Source organism: Hyla sarda, chromosome 5 (assembly GCF_029499605.1).
Source record: "Hyla sarda isolate aHylSar1 chromosome 5, aHylSar1.hap1, whole genome shotgun sequence".
NCBI lineage: Eukaryota > Metazoa > Chordata > Amphibia > Anura > Hylidae > Hyla > Hyla sarda.
The window spans coordinates 229,999,676-230,015,319 of NC_079193.1; the positions used below are offsets into that span (position 1 = coordinate 229,999,676).

The following is a 15,644-nucleotide window of genomic DNA, read 5'->3' on the forward strand; positions in this document are numbered from 1 at the left end:
CGTATTGTTGCACATTTTTCTGCCCTCATCAGTGCATACCGCATACGTACATTAAGTAGTGTACCTGTTAATCTGTCAAGGGCCTACATACTGTGAAAGGACAGCCAAAAGTAATCACCTGCTGCTGTTCTAGACAAATACTATTTAAAGAGTAGTGAAGCGTATTGTAATACCCTCATATACGCACTAAGTATGTCAGGCAGAGAAGTGCCAGTACGTGCACAGAGGAATGGCAGAGGCCTAAATACTTCAGGCAGAGGTCGCAGCTGACTTGGGGCGAGTGGCAGCAGGAGTCGCAGTGAGAGGCCTGAGCTCCCATTATCAGCCAGCGGTCGTGTCTCGACCAGCAACCCATCTGCTGTCGTCGATTGGTTAACACGCTCATCCACTTCATCACAAGTGACATCTGACACCCCCCTCAGTTGGCATGGCCCGGTAGCAGTCCCTGTCCTCCCATTGCCTTTGTTCTATGCTGTTCCCTCTCCTACAGAAGTATCTTATGCTGTGGGTTCAGCTCCACTATTCACTGAGGACGATTTAATAGAGGTCAGCCAGCAGCTACTGCCCAGCCAAGAAGGGGTGGACACATGCGCCGCTTGCTCCGCTAGGCAGCCAAGTAGTGATGCGGAGAGTGAAGTGGGAGGCGGTGTTGCCAGGGTTCAGGGTCCTGAAGCAGACACTGTTAGGGAACCTGAGAAGGACATCAGTAACATGCAGACACCTGTTGATGATGATGAAACCGATCGCAATTGGGACCCGGGTGCAGAAGGGGCTTCATCATCATCAGGAGAAGAGAGTTGCAGGTTGCCCTTGAGGCAGCAGCTGAGCCAGCAAGGCGGTAGCATGGTTGGCAGTCAGCATGATGGCAGGAGTGGAAATTCTGGAGCGAAACATGCCCGAGGGAGACCACCTGCTTTGTGGCAGCCTACCTTTCCGGGAGGTAGTGGAACAGGGGTTCCTGGAGACGGAGCCAGTAGCAGTCAATTGTGCGGACTGTAGGTGGGGAAATCAGCTACTCGGCAGTATGGCAGTTTTTCATCAGGCATCCGGTGGATGTTCACGTAGCCACATGCAAGATATGTCGACAGAAGGTGAAGCGTGGTCAGGGTCCCAATGTCTGCACCACGGCCCTGCGTCAACACATCCTTTGCCACCATAAAGGGGCCTGGGAGAACCGTGGCTCTGATGTAGTGGTCCAGCCTGCTGCATCACCCAGTGGCACGCCACTCCCTCCTTCATCCAGCCAAGGCTCCACCACCTCAGCCGAAGGGAGCTGTGTGTCAAACCCTCCTTCTGTTTCTCCAGCTGCTCCTGCTTCTACCCCTTTTAGTCAGCTATTCCGCCAACAATCCATCAGCGAAGCCATGTCCAAGAGACAACAGTATGTGCCCAATACTCATCCAACGGCGCAGAAGTTGAATGTGCTCCTGTCTAAGTTGCTGGTGCTGCAGTCCCTCCCTTTTCAAGTGGTGGACTCTGCACCTTTCAGATAATTGATGGCTTGTGCCGAGCCGAGGTGGAGAGTCCCAAGCCATCATTTCTTTGCAAAGAAGGCAGTACCAGCCCTGCATAAGTTTGTACAAGAGAAGGTGGGCCAGTCCTTGAGCATGGCAGCGCTGACGTGTGGAGCTGTAACTACGGGCAGGGACAATACGTGTCTTTTATGGCCCACTGGGTAAATGTGGTTCCTGCACAGCCACAACAGCAACTTTAACAGGTCACACCCTTCCTCCTCCACGTTCTCTCTCTCAGGAAGTTGGTCCTGTGATAGTGTGCGACTCTGCCTCCTCATCCTCCACCGTGTCCTCGGCCTCCACAGCACGTACAAATCTCAGTGGCTCTTCATCGTACCATGTGTGTAGGGCACGGCGGTGTCACGCTGTTCTTCACATGGTTTGCCTTGTCGAACGGAGTCACACGGGTGGAACTGCTAAAGTTCATTCGTCAAGAAATCAGAGTATGGCTTACTCCACGGAATTTGGAAATGGGAACCATGGTGACCGACAACGGGAAGAACATCGTGTCTGCGCTGCGACAAGGAAGTGTGAAACATGCACCCTGCATGGCACAGGTGTTGAATCTGATTGTCAAGCACTTCCTGAAGTCTTCACCCCATTTGCAAGACATCTTGACAATGGCAAGGAAACTGTGCATGCACTTCAGCCACTCGTACACCGCAAAGCACACCCTCCTTGAGCTGCAGCGTCAGAACGGTATCCCACAACATATTCTGATTTGCGACGTTTCCACACATTGGAATTCCACCCTCCATATGTTGGACAGACTATACAAACAAAGAAAAGCCATCACCGATTTCTTGATGATTCAAGCAGAAAGGAGTACTCCCCTGTGTAACTTCAATGTGAACCAATGTGGGATTTTGTTGCACACGATGGAGGGAGTGGCATATTTGTTTGGGGTTCCGTTGGCGCCCGATAAGACTGAGGGCCCGGCTACCGAGATGAAGTTTCTTAAGATTGTAATTGATACAGAGCCCATGGAATGCCGGCTGACAAATTGTCGGAGCTGCAGGCGGCAGTGGGTTCGGCGGTCCAAGTTTCGCAAATTGCAGTTGTGGGACCTTCAGTCGTTATTAGGGCGTTTGAACTTTGCATGTCGCATTATGCCTATGGGGAGGGTGTTTTGCCGTAGGTTGGCGGCTGCCACCTTGGGGGCTAGGCGGCTGCATCACTATGTGCAGCTGTCTGCTGATTTGAGGGCTGACTTGCTGGTTTGGCAGTCATTTCTTGAGCGCTACAACTGGTTATGGAGGGAATGGTGTCCAGTAGCGCTTTGGAACTGTATACAGATGTGGCTGGCGGTGGGGGTTTTGGGGCATACTGGCAAGGTTGGTGGTGTGCGTGTACTTGGCCGGGAGGGCGGCTGGGTTGGTGCGGAATATGGCACTCCTGGAACTGTTTCCTATTGTGGTAGAAGTGAGATTTGGGGGGATCACCTCCTTAACCGGAGGATCTGTTTTTGGTGGGACAATTTGGGGGTGGTTCAGGCGGTGAATGCACAAACGGCATCTTCGCCGTGGTGCGTTTGCTGAGCAGGTTGGTGCTGTGGGGGCTTGAATATAATGCTCAATTTGTTGCATGTCATGTTCCTGGTGTGCGGAATGATATAGCCGATTCTCTTCCTCGCTTTCAGTGGGAGCGGATTTGGGAGTTGTCTCCGGAGGCGGAAGTACGTAGCGAACAGTGCCAGGAGTGGCTGTGGATGCTAGTCTGAGGAATGCCTTTATGTTGGTTCAGCGGTCCGTAAGTGAGGCTATGTGGTTGGGGTATAGCAGAAGTTGGCAGGAGTGGGAGTCGGTGTTGGGGGATTTGCGGAGTGCTGGAGAGCAGGTGGACTGGGAAGTGTGGGTGTTGTGTTATGTGGTGTCCCCATCTGGGCTGAGCCGCCGTTTGTCGGCATTGGCCTTTTGGTTCAAGTTTTGGTGAGACAAGCTGCTAAGGGGTTTCGTAGGGGTGTTCAGGCGTGGGACTCGCGCCGACCTGTTTCCTTTGAGTTGCTGGAGCGGTTGGGGACGGTGTTGGCGGAGGTGTGCTTGTCAGAGTATGAGGTGGTGCTGTTTTGCTTGGTGTTCTTGCTGGCGTTTTTTGGGGCTTTCCGGATCTCGGAGTTGTTGACGCCCAGTAAGGGGGTGGTTGGGGGTTTGCTGGTGACTGACGTGGGTGTGGTTGACGCGGTGCTAGAATGTTTTCTCCATCGGTCTAAGACAGATCAGTTGGGTAGGGGTTTCATGGTGCGTCTGGCGCCTCTGGAGGCATCCGCCATGTGTCCGGTGCGGTGTTACAGGGCCTTTTGCAATGCCGGGTTGCAAGGGCTCGCTGTTGGTCCATGCCAATGGTGAGTGTTTGTCTCATTTTCAGTTCATTCGGGTGTTCCGGAGATGTGTGGCTGCAATGGGTGGGGAGGCAACCGGTTATAGTTCGCATTCCTTCCAGATTGGCATGGCTACGGAAGCCGCTTGGTGGGGTTTGGGGGCGGAGGTTATTAAGAGAATTGGCAGATGGGAGTCAGGCAGTTTTCAACTGTATGTGCGCAAGCATTTGTTGTGAGGAGGGTTGTTTTGGGGCTTTTTTGATGTTATTGGGTGGCGTGATTCCGTGGACTTTTTAAGTTTTGTGTTCTGTCTTGCATATGCTGGTCCATGTCTGATCTGGATCGTGGGTCACTCATATGTGCAGCGGGGTGGCGTGCGAGTGGCGGTGCGACCGGTCGGCAGCTGGGTTTCCCCAGGGCACGGGCTCAGGTGCCCTGGTTGGGAAGGGGGGAGTCTGTTGTGGTCGGAGCTCCTCTCGTTCATCCATTCCTTTGTGGCGGTGGATAGGGCCCCGGACGTGCTGGTGGTGCATGCAGGGGGGAACAACTTGGCGGTGATGACCTCCGGGTCTCTGATTAGAGATATCAAGCTGGACTTGCTGAAGTTGTGGTCCCTGTTTCCGGGACTCCAGCTGGTGTGGTCCGACATTGTGGCGAGACTTCGGTGGTGACAGACGTGGTCGGTCCGCTGTGTGAATCGGGCTCGGGCCCGGGTCAACAAGCTGGTTGGGAAATTTGTGGCTAGCAATGGGGGGCTGGTGGTTCGGCATGTCAACTTGGAGGTTCCAGATGTGGATATGATGGATGCTGACGGGGTACACCTGAATGGCATTGGCTGTGATCTCTGGACGTTGTTGATTCGTGAGGCGGTCGAACGTGCCGTGTGTTTGTGGAGGGACGGCCGGGTGTAAGGTCTCACGCCGTGGCAGGAAAGAAAAGGGGGGACTTGGAGGCATTTCTAGGAAAGTGGTGGCAGCGGCCCGGTTATACCGGCCCCTGGTGGAGCTGGGATGGGACCCAGCTGGTTCTTGCTGTATACTCTCCAAAGGTGGAGCCCTTGGGTCAGGGGGAGAGGCGACTAAGGGAGAAGGTGAAATTCGGTTGCCTTCAGGCCCCCCCTTCATTCTGGGAGAGTTCTTAGCTCAGGTTAAGCAGGTTTGCACTGTTATTATTGTTTTTTTGCACTTTTATATCTGTTTTGGAATGGGGTTGATATTTATATATTTACGTAAAAGTTAATGTTAATAAAAATCTGGTCCGCTGTGGCTGTTTCTACCACAAAGCAGGTGTCAGTGTCTTGTTTAAAGGGGGGAGTGGTGGTAGTGGGTCAGCGGATCTAGACAATCTCCTAGTCAAGATCACAGAGCATGCCTAGAAAACTCTTCCATAAAAGCTTATAAGGTCAGTGCCCGTCTATTGTTTCCTATGTCTATGTGGCTTACTGTAAACCATATATCAAATTGCTGTTCAAAAAGGTTCAGGCAATATAGCTCCGCTATAACAATGTACAAAAAAAAAAATTACAATCAGAAAAAATAAACAGATGAAAAAATATTTTGCTTGCTGGCTATGTTTCTGTTTCTTAATAAAAATCTTTTAAACTAAAACATGTTTTAGTTCTGGCTGATGACTCTGATCAGTAAAAAAAAAAAAAGGTGACACATAACCTTTGAAGGGGTACTCTGGTGGAAAACAAATTTTTTCAAAACAACTGGTGCCATCACGCCCCCTCCCATAGGCTTGCATTGAGGGGGCGGGACGTGATGTCACAAGTGGGCAGAGTTACGACATCACAATACTCAGGCCCCGGGTCGTGAGTCATCGCTTCGTGCACCTGAGACATGTGGGGGCTGCATGAGAGATTGCGGGGGTCCCCAGCGGCAGGACCCCCACGATCAGACATCTTATCCCCTATCCTTTTGATAGGGGATAAGATGTCTTAGGGCGGATGTCTTAAAGCCAAAATGGTCTGTGTCCTTAAGGGATTAAAGTGTGCTGCTACTTGCTCCCAAGACATTACCATACCAACATCACTATGTAGGAGACTATGGGGTAGGGATAGGAGTGTGGGCATGGATTAAGTTTTCTCATCCTTCCATTGCATTGTTAGTGGTGGTGCAGTTTCAGCTTGAATGTTTATACAAATATTATAAATAATGACACTATAATAACGTCTTGCTTTAACTAGACATAACTTTACCTACTGCTAGGTGCAATGTAGAAAAATTTGTTCTGTGAGTGGTCCCTATGTTCCAGCAGTGCTCAACGCCAAAGCTTATGAGGGAGTAGTGACAGGCAAGCAGAGGAAACTCGCTATGGTATGCATCAGAGCAGGGGTTCCAGTCAGGCCATTATTAGGAAGCCTAGCAGGTGACTGCTTTACAGTATTATCTTGAGCTAACTTTATCATTGTAAATAATTAGATTATTTGGGGCTAATTTAATTTATTGTTGTTCCATCTGTGCTGTTTTTGGGATATTTGTTTTGATTCCATATTTAAGGTGACTTATTATTCTAATGTCTACCTGGGCCAACACATCCCTTATATTACATACTAGCTGAGTACCCGGCACTGCCCGATTTTTTCTATCTTATCCTTGTGGGGGAGGAAAAGCAACAAAGGAGGAAGCTTATGTCCTCATATCCCCTCCCTAAATCCTTACCCCATATCCCCTCGTCATATCTCGACCCCAAATCCCCTCCTCATATTCCGACCTCATATCCTGTCCTCATATTTTGTTCTCCTATCTCAACCCCATATCCTTTCCCCATATCCCGTCCTCATATCCCATCCCTATATCCTGTCCTCTTATCCTGACCTCATGTCTCCTCCTCATATCTCGTCCCTATATCCCGACCTCATATCCCATCCGCATATCCCGTCCCCATATCCCATCCTCATATCCCGACCTCATATCCTGTCTTCATATCCCGTCCTCATATCCAGTCCTCATATCCCCATAGCTAATCCTCATTTCTAATTTTCATATCCCATCCTCAGGTGGTGCTGCATTGTGGTAAAGAAATTGTTTGCTGAAAATAAAAGGGGTGTGGCTTAAAAGGTGAGATGGGACATTGCATGCAGGAAGAGTGTGGCTTACCAGTTGGACTGACGCATTCACATGGAGATGCAGAGCGGAGCTTGTGGAGTAAGGCACCAGAAGTCCTATATACTTGCATGGGACTTGAAACAAAAACCCCATCCTTCACATGGGGGCAGGTAGGGGGGTTAATTCAACTATTATATATTTTTATTTGTCATATAAGTAACATGTGACCAAGTATTATTGAAATATCTCCAGCTGTTTGGAAGTTATGCAGTAACATATATTTCCCATAGATGTGTATGGAACTTTAAATAAAAACCCTGACTCTCACAAATGGGGGTCGGTAAGGGTTAAATTAGCTATCCTATGTTTGTTGTTGACGTATAAGTAACATGTGTGCCAAGTTTCATGTTAATATCTTTAGCGGTTCGGAAGTGATGCTGGAACATACACACACATACATGCACACATGTTGTGTTTTATATATATATAGATTTATTGATCCCATTTTTTTTGCACTTTAGTTGGTGCAATCCCTTGTCTGCCACATACCTAAACGCCATTCAAGTTACATTACAAAAACGCTGTGGCCAGATGTTAGCTGCAAGTCAATAGTTAATTGCAAAATGCCATATCCACTTGGCGTTTTTCTGTTTGGTGGTTTTTTAATCCTCTTGGCGTTTTTGGGCACCTTGGCAGTTTTAAAAAAACGACCTCTTGTTGAGACTTTGGCGTTTTTTTTCGGGAAAAAGTCTATGGGAGAGCAAAAACGCCAAGAAAAACACATTTGGCGTTTTTGCAGCCGGTTTATATTCTTTTTTTGGACTTAAGCGATCCAAAATAGTGATGGAGATACATTTTTTATAAAAATTTCGTACGGTATCCTTAAAAAAATAAAATAAAAAAGATACAGTAGTGATGGAAAAAAATTGTCTTTAACGAAATTGTATTTATCTTTTTTATAACAAAATTTTTATTCATTTTTAAACAGCGATCGATTTTACATGGGCACTAAAAATGTAGCCGGCAATAATAAAAATGTAGTGCGTGTGTGTTTTTTTAATTTTATTTTAAAATTTTTAGGTAGTACTACTACTACCAGCATGGAACACACTGTTCCATGATGGGAGTAGTAGTAGTACCTATACTAATTGACAGATCGCCCCGGGTCCGTTGCGATCCTTCTGTATAATTTATAGATACGGTAGGCCACTCTTCTATGGTCCCCTGCACTGCCGTATATATACACCTATTCATATTTCCCGCAGAGAGCTGAGATTGGCCAGATGGTTCCAGCCAATCACAGCTCTCTGTGGGAAATATGAATATGTGTATATATACTTCAGTGCAGGGGACCATAGAAGAGCAGGCACCCACATCTATACATTATAAAGGAGGATCACAGCGGGTGTCAGGCGCTGTGATCTTTCCTTAACTGCAGGTACTACTACTCCCAACATGGAGCACACTCTGCTCCATGCGGGGAGCTGTAGTATCTGCAATAACCCCTTAAGGACCCAGCCCAATTATACCTTAAGGACCCGGCTATTTTTTTTTAACATCTGACCACTGTCACTTCAAGCATTAATAACTCTGGGATGCTTTTACCTTTCATTCTGATTCCGAGACTGTTTTTTCGTGACATATTCTACTTTATGTTAGCGGTAAAATTTTGTCGATACTTGTATCATTTCTTGGTGAAAAATTCCCAAATTTGATGAAAAAATTGAAAATTTGAAAATTGAAAATTTTTTTACTTTGAAGCTCTCTGCTTATATATATTGATTCACATATACCATATGTCTACTTTATGTTTGCATCATAAAGTTGACATGTTTTTACTTTTGAAAGACATCAGAGGGCTTCAAAGTTCAGCAGCAATTTTCCAAATTTTCAAAATCAGATTTTTTTCAGGGACCAGTTCTGTTTAGAAGTGGATTTGAGGGGCCTTCTTATTAGAAATACCCCCTAAATGACACCATTATAAAAACTGCACCCCTCAAAGTATTCAAAATGACATTCAAAAGGTTTGTTAACCCTTTTGGTGTTTCACAGGAATAGCCGCAATTTGAAGGAGAAAATTCAAAATCTTCATTTTTTACACTCACAACCCAGTTTTTGCATTTTTACAAGGGGTAAAAAGAGAGAAATTTTCTTAAAATGTGTAACCCAATTTCTCTCGAGTAAGGAAATACCTCATATGTGTATGTCAAGTGTTCGGCGGGCGCAGTAGAGGGCTCATAAGGGAAGGAGCGACAGTAGGATTTTGGAGAGGGAGTTTTTCTGAAATGGTTTTTGGGGGGCATGTCACATTTAGGAAGCCCCTATGGTGCCAGAACAGCAAAAAAAACACATGGCATACCATTTTGGAAACTAGACCCCTTGAGGAACGTAACAAGGAATAAAGTGAGCCTTAATACCCCACAGGGGTTTCACGACTTTTGCATATGTAAAAAAAAATTATTTTTTTCACTAAAATGTGTGTTTGCCCCCTATTTTCACATTTTTGCAAGGGTTAATAGCAGAAAATACCCCCCAAAATTTGTAACCCCATCTCTTCTGAGTATGGAGGTACCCCATAAGTTGACCTGAAGTGCACTACGGGCGAACTACAATGCTCAGAAGAGAAGGAGTCATATTTGGCTTTTTGAGAGCAAATTTTGCTCTGGGGGCATGTCGCATTTAGGAAGCCCCTATGGTGCCAGAACAGCAAAAAAAAAACACATGGCATACCATTTTGGAAACTAGACCCCTTGAGGAACGTAACAAGGAATAAAGTGAGCCATAATACCCCACAGGGGTTTCATGACCTTTGCATATGTAAAAAAATATATATTTTTTTTCACTAAAATGTGTGTTTCCCCCCAAATTTCACATTTTTGCAAGGGTTAATAGCAGAAAATACCCCCCAAAATTTGTAACCCCATCTCTTATGAGTATGGAGGTACCCCCTAAGTGGATGTCAAATGCACTGCAGGAGCGCTACAATGCTCAGAAGAGAAGGAGTCACATTTGCTAATTTTGCTGAAATGGGGGGGGGGGGGGGCATGTCGCATTTACTGCCAGAAAAGCAAAAAAAAATTAATTTGTAAATACATTTCTTTGGAAAAAGGACATACCTCATATCTGGGTGTAAAACAGATCTCCGGGTGCACACTGGTCACAGAGGAACAGGAGGGCAGTCAGGGGCCTTGAGCTTCTGCCTATGGAGCCAGAACAGTGGGACCCCCCCCCCTCAAGGGGCATTATATGGGGTACACTAATAACTAACAAGGGGTACAGTGGGGCATGAAAGGATAAAACAGGTTATGTTCCCAGAATGATGACCCAGAGCATAGCCAAAACTAAAAAATATGCCCACCCCAAACCCTATGCTCTGAATCATCATTCTGGGAATGTGATGTGTGTGGCCGTCCCTAACCTGTTGCCTCAAATGCGCACCCCGCTCAGGTGGAGAGAGAGCGCTGCGCATTTGAGGCAACATAAAAAGTCCCCGATGATAGTGACTCAGTGACCCATGACCCAGAGAAAAAAATACCCCCAGAGGTCTTATCAGTTTTTTTTTTTTATGAGAGTTTTTCGGGCAATTTAGTGGTTTTATGGGGTTAAAACTTGGAATGTACTCTGGACTTGGTACATTGGGGTCAAATTATGGAAAATTAAAATGAAAAGGGAAAATTTAGTACTGCATGAAAGTGTGATACTCCCTGAAGCAGTTTATAATGCAGAGGCCCGAGTGATCAGGGCAAGTGTCACATTGATAGGTGGTGTCCTTCCGAATCCCCCTCCTGTTACACACTCTGCATTTTTTCTGGGATAGTCCCTTCTTTCCAGTGTGGGGGACCTCACCTGGAAAGTGTTGGCCTGGGACGATCCTGGCACCTATAACTTCAGTTCTGTGGGAAGTCCGGCCTGCTCTTTCCCGGTCAGCAAAGATCAGGACCTTTAGGACTTCTTCTTGGAACTGAAGGTATGTCCCTGTGTTGCCAGCGTTCTGGTACAGTACAAAAGAGTTGTACATGGCATCCTGTACCAAGTAGACCGCAACTTTCTTGTTCCATACACATGTTTTCCACATGGCGTTATATGGCTTCAGGATTTGATCAGAAAGATCAACTCCCCCCATATACCGATTGTAGTCCAGAATACAATCGGGCTAGAGGACCGTTGTTGTGGTACCTCATACAGGGACAGGTGAGCTGCCGTTACCATGAATAGTGGTCAGCATAAGGACATCCCTCTTATACTTGACCAGCAACAGGTTTTCATGGGTAAGGGCACGGGACTCACCCTTGGGCATAGGTGTCTGAACAAAATTTAGAGGGAGGCCTCTCTGATTCTTCCACACGGTCCCACAAGACGTCAATCTGGTGGCAAGGGATGTGAAGAGAGGGATGCTGGTATAAAAGTTGTCCACGTACACGTGGTAACCCTTATCCAGCAATGGGTACATAAGGTCCCAAACGATTTTCCCGCTAACACCCAGAGTGGGGGAACAATCTGGGGGTACAATATGGGAATCTCGTCCCTCATACACCCTAAACTTGAGAGTGTACCCAGAGGTACTCTCACAAAGTTTATATAGCTTCACGCCATATCGCGCCCGCTTCGAGGGAATATACTGGCGGAAGAGGAGTCTCCCCTTAAAACTGATGAGAGACTCATCTACAGAGATCTCCCTAAGCGGTACATAGGCCTCCAAAAATTTGGCCCCAAAGTGATCGATGACCGGCCTTACTTTGTAAAGCCGGTCATAGGTGGGATCACTTTGGGGTGGACATGCCGCATTATCTGCATAATGCAGGCATTTCCGAATGGCCTCGAACCGCTTCTGTGCCATGGCCATACTGTACAGCGGGGTCTGGTATAGGACGTCCCCGCTCCAGTACTGCCTGACACTTGGCATTTGACCAGGCCCATGTGCAACACGAGGCCCCAAAATGTCCTCATTTTGGCTGCACTGACGGCGTACCATTCATTGGTCTGCTCCACCATGTGATTGACCAGGCTGTCACTGAAAAAATAACTGAAAAAGTAAAATTCAGTGAACCCAGCCGTGTCAATCCGGATTCCGGAGTCGCCAACAAACTCCGGAATCCGTGGCTGATAACCCTCTGGGGGTCTCCAGACAGGTTCACCGGAAGGGAGCTCCGGTAAAATCGCCTGGGGGGTCGGACTCCTAGTACGAGCGGCATCACCACTCGCACTAGTGCCAGCCACTGGGGCACTTTAATGGGGGGTGCGTGGCCTCGCCTGGCGGCGTCTCCGCCGCCTTGCAGGGGCTCATCATCAGTACTAGATTATGAGGAGGACGATGAAGAACACAGGAATGTTGGATCTTCATCGTCCTCACTGACAGATTCGGAGTCGGAGGCAAGAAAAGCGTATGCCTCCGCTACCGAAAATGCCCGGCGAGCCATCGCCTTTTTCTACGATGGCGGGGGGCGGTGGCGGGGGGGAGGGGGTGTGTGTGGGGGGTGGCGGGAATGTATGTAGTGTGTGTGCTTGGTGTATACTATATATAACGGTGTGTGATTAGAAATCACACACGTTATATGAACAAAAATAAAAAGCTGCGGCCAAATAAAATGGGGGGCCAAATGCAGCACCCTGAACCCCTAATAGGGCCCGGTTGAAGCTAAAAAATCTCAGGCAGACCCTTGGGGACCTATTAGGGGGTCAGGGGGGGGGATTTTTTTTAAACTTTTATTTTACTGTTTTACACAATTTTTCCTACCCTTTCCCTGGGGGGTTTTCTGTCCCTGCTCTATGGGGGATCGTTGGTCCTGAGGGGGCTCCAATCCTCACAGGGGGGGGGGGGGGGTCCCTGGCTCCTTCGAGCAGCTTTGCCCGCTGACTGAACTCAGCTAACGGGCAGAGCTGCAAGAAGATGCAGTTAACCCCTCCCCCGCCGGCTGCTATTGGTCCAGCCAATAGCAGCGCTCCTGGGGGGGTGACGAAATCGCCACCTCCCCATAGATACAGTGGGTGATAGGGGGGTGTATTGTACACCCCTGATCACCTTGTATCTTCGGGTCAGCGGGTCACACGTGACCCGTATGACCCGAATCGCGGCAGATCGTTAGTGTGAATTCACCAACGATCTGCCGCGATCGCTGATATGGGGGGGGTCTAATGACCCCCCCCCCTGGGCATTTGCACAGGATGCCTGCTGAATGATATTAGCAGGCATCCCGGTCCGGTCCCCGCCCAGCGCGCGGCAGGGACCGAAATTCCCACGGGCATATGGATACGCCCTGGGTCCTTAAGTACCAGGACGTCAAGGCGTATCCATACGCCCTAGGTCCTTAAGTGGTTAATAGATAGATCGCAACAGGTGTCAGAAGTTACACTCGCTGCGATCTGTCTATTAATGCAGGTACTATAGCTCCCAGCATGGAGCATAGTGTGCTCCATGTTGGGAGCAGTAGTACCTGCAGTTAAGGAAAGATCACAGCAAATGATCCATTTGATCATTGGACCTGACGAAGAGGGGGTCCCATCCCTCGAAACTCGTTGTCCGAGTGCTTCTTTCCGAATAAAGAATCAAATTTTATCTCGTTTTGCACCAATCCCTTCTGTGGATCTCCCGAGCTCCATTTGAATTGACTCCGGGTTGAGCGCTAATTTTGGAGTGATTCTTACTAGCCTACCGTTGGCTGTAGGCACACCTCTGCTATACAACGAACCGACCAAAGTCCATCCTCGGACGGGACAAGCTCCAGGCTGCACCCCGCCTACCAACCCTATCCACTGGGTTACATGCTACTACAGATGTTGTGCTCTAAGCATAACATCATCAGGTGAGCAAAAACTTGTTACATGACCTTGTCCTGATACTGCTGGATTTACGGTACTTAGGTGCGCACCTCTGTCCGCTCTTTTTCTTCATTTTTTCAAGCAAGTGTCATTTCTGACACCCGATGCGATCCTCCTGATGTGAATTACGGGACTCAGCTGTGCCCATGGCTACAGAGCCGGGAGAACAGCTGATGCTGAGCAGTAGATATACATATCTACTGCTCAGCAAGAACTTACAGTGAGCCTGCAATGTGTATACAGTATACACATTGCTGGCTCACTTAACCCCTTGCTAAGTGGTGCACTATACCAGCCTGGCAAGGAAAGAGTTAACTTACACTGCTGGACAGTGTAGGTTAACCCCTTGGGCAGTATACAATATATTCAGGTATCTATAGATAGCTGTATATAGTGTATACAGAAAATAAAGAAGTCCCCTTACCTTCCTCCAGTCCCAGCTGGGTCTGTGTAGCTCCGCCCCCTGATGATGATGTCATTAGGAGGTGGAGCTACAGACAGGAGCCAGGCTGGTAAGTTTGAGGCTTTGTTCATATTGTCCGTTTTGTATAATGTGAACAGACCGTTCTGGTAGTGTCTTCCCAGACAGGGAGACTCCAGCTGTTGCTAAACCACAACTCCCAGCATGCCCAGGCAGCCAAAGGCTGTCTGGGCATGCTGGGAGTATAGTTTTGCACCAATTGGAGGCTCCCTGTTTGGGAAGACATTGCATTGTAATCCTTGTAATCATTACATTGTAATCCTCTGCATACACAGATCTGAAACGAGAACAAACAAAAAAACACGAAAAAATGGGTTAGGACATTTTTGGCACTCTCAGCAGGGGAGAGCGCCCATGATGCAATGTCTTCCCAAACAGGGAGCCTCCAATTGGTGTAAAACTACAACTCCCAGCATGCCCAGACAGCCTTTGGCTGTCTGGGATGCTGGGAGTTGTAGTTTAGCAACAGCTGGAGTCTGCCTGTCTGGGAAGACACTGGCAGAAACGGACAATGTGAACAGAGCCTCAGACTTATAGTGTATACCGCCCAAAGGGGCTATAGGAGCAAGGAGTCCTGTCAGTCTGGTGACAGGATTCCCGGCTCCTGTACAGTATACATGGGTACACTATGCACCCCTGTATACTATACGGCCGGGGGAGGTGAGTAGTGATGCTATGCCTCACTACTCACCTCCTAGCACTCTGTGGACCAGTCGCTCAGCATCCGAACCACAGAGTGGTACCCTGAAGACAGTGAGAAAACTGCCACAGGGGACAAAATTGCCTGTTTCCACACACCAGAAAAAACGCTAGAAAAACTGCCAAAATGCAGAAAAAAGCTGTGGCAGTTTTTCTGGCGTTTGTGCTGGCGTTTTTTTTTTTTTAGATGTAAAAAAAAAAAAACAAGTGGAAACCTAGCCTAAAGCAAATATCATGTAGGCAGTCTAGATTTCCATTCATCTCTAGTTGTGTACAGCTATTGTGCAACTACAGTAAATCATGCAACTCAAATGTGGCAGTCAACTACAATTTATGACAACTAGCTGAGTACCCGGCGTTGCCCGGTTTTTCCTTCCAAATCCTTTATATCTCTACCTCCTATCCCATCCTCCTATCTTGACCTCCTATCCAGACCTCCTATCCCGACCTCCTTTCCCATCCTCATATCTCGACCTCCAATCTTGACCTCCTATCCCGTCCTCCTATCTCGACCTCCTATCCCAACCTCCTATCCAGACCTCATATCCCATCCTCACATCCCGTCCTCCTATCCTGTCCTCCTATCCCGCCCTCATATCCTGTCCTCCTATCCCGTCCTCCTATCCCGACCTCCTATCCCGACCTCCCATCCCGACCTCATATCCCGACCCGTAATATGTGTACCAGGTATTGAAATATCTCCAGCCGTACAGAAATTATATGGGAACATACATTTCCCATTAATTTGCATGGGACTTTAAACAAAA

General features: G+C 47.9%; 1 protein-coding gene across 2 annotated transcripts in view; it reads left to right on the forward strand.

Moving 5' to 3' along the window:
* Positions 1 to 15,644, forward strand: part of E2F3 (E2F transcription factor 3) — a 129,523-nt gene that overhangs the window by 37,179 nt on the left and 76,700 nt on the right. Inside the window, exon 1 of one of the 2 annotated variants that reach the window (XM_056521275.1) lies at positions 6,856 to 7,051. The exons of the other annotated variant lie outside the window; for it this stretch is intronic. Within the exon in view, the coding sequence (XP_056377250.1) occupies positions 6,899 to 7,051 (153 nt within the window). The 5' untranslated portion in view covers positions 6,856 to 6,898. Of the gene's footprint in view, positions 1 to 6,855; positions 7,052 to 15,644 lie in introns of those variants that run through there. 2 annotated transcript variants of the gene reach the window in all.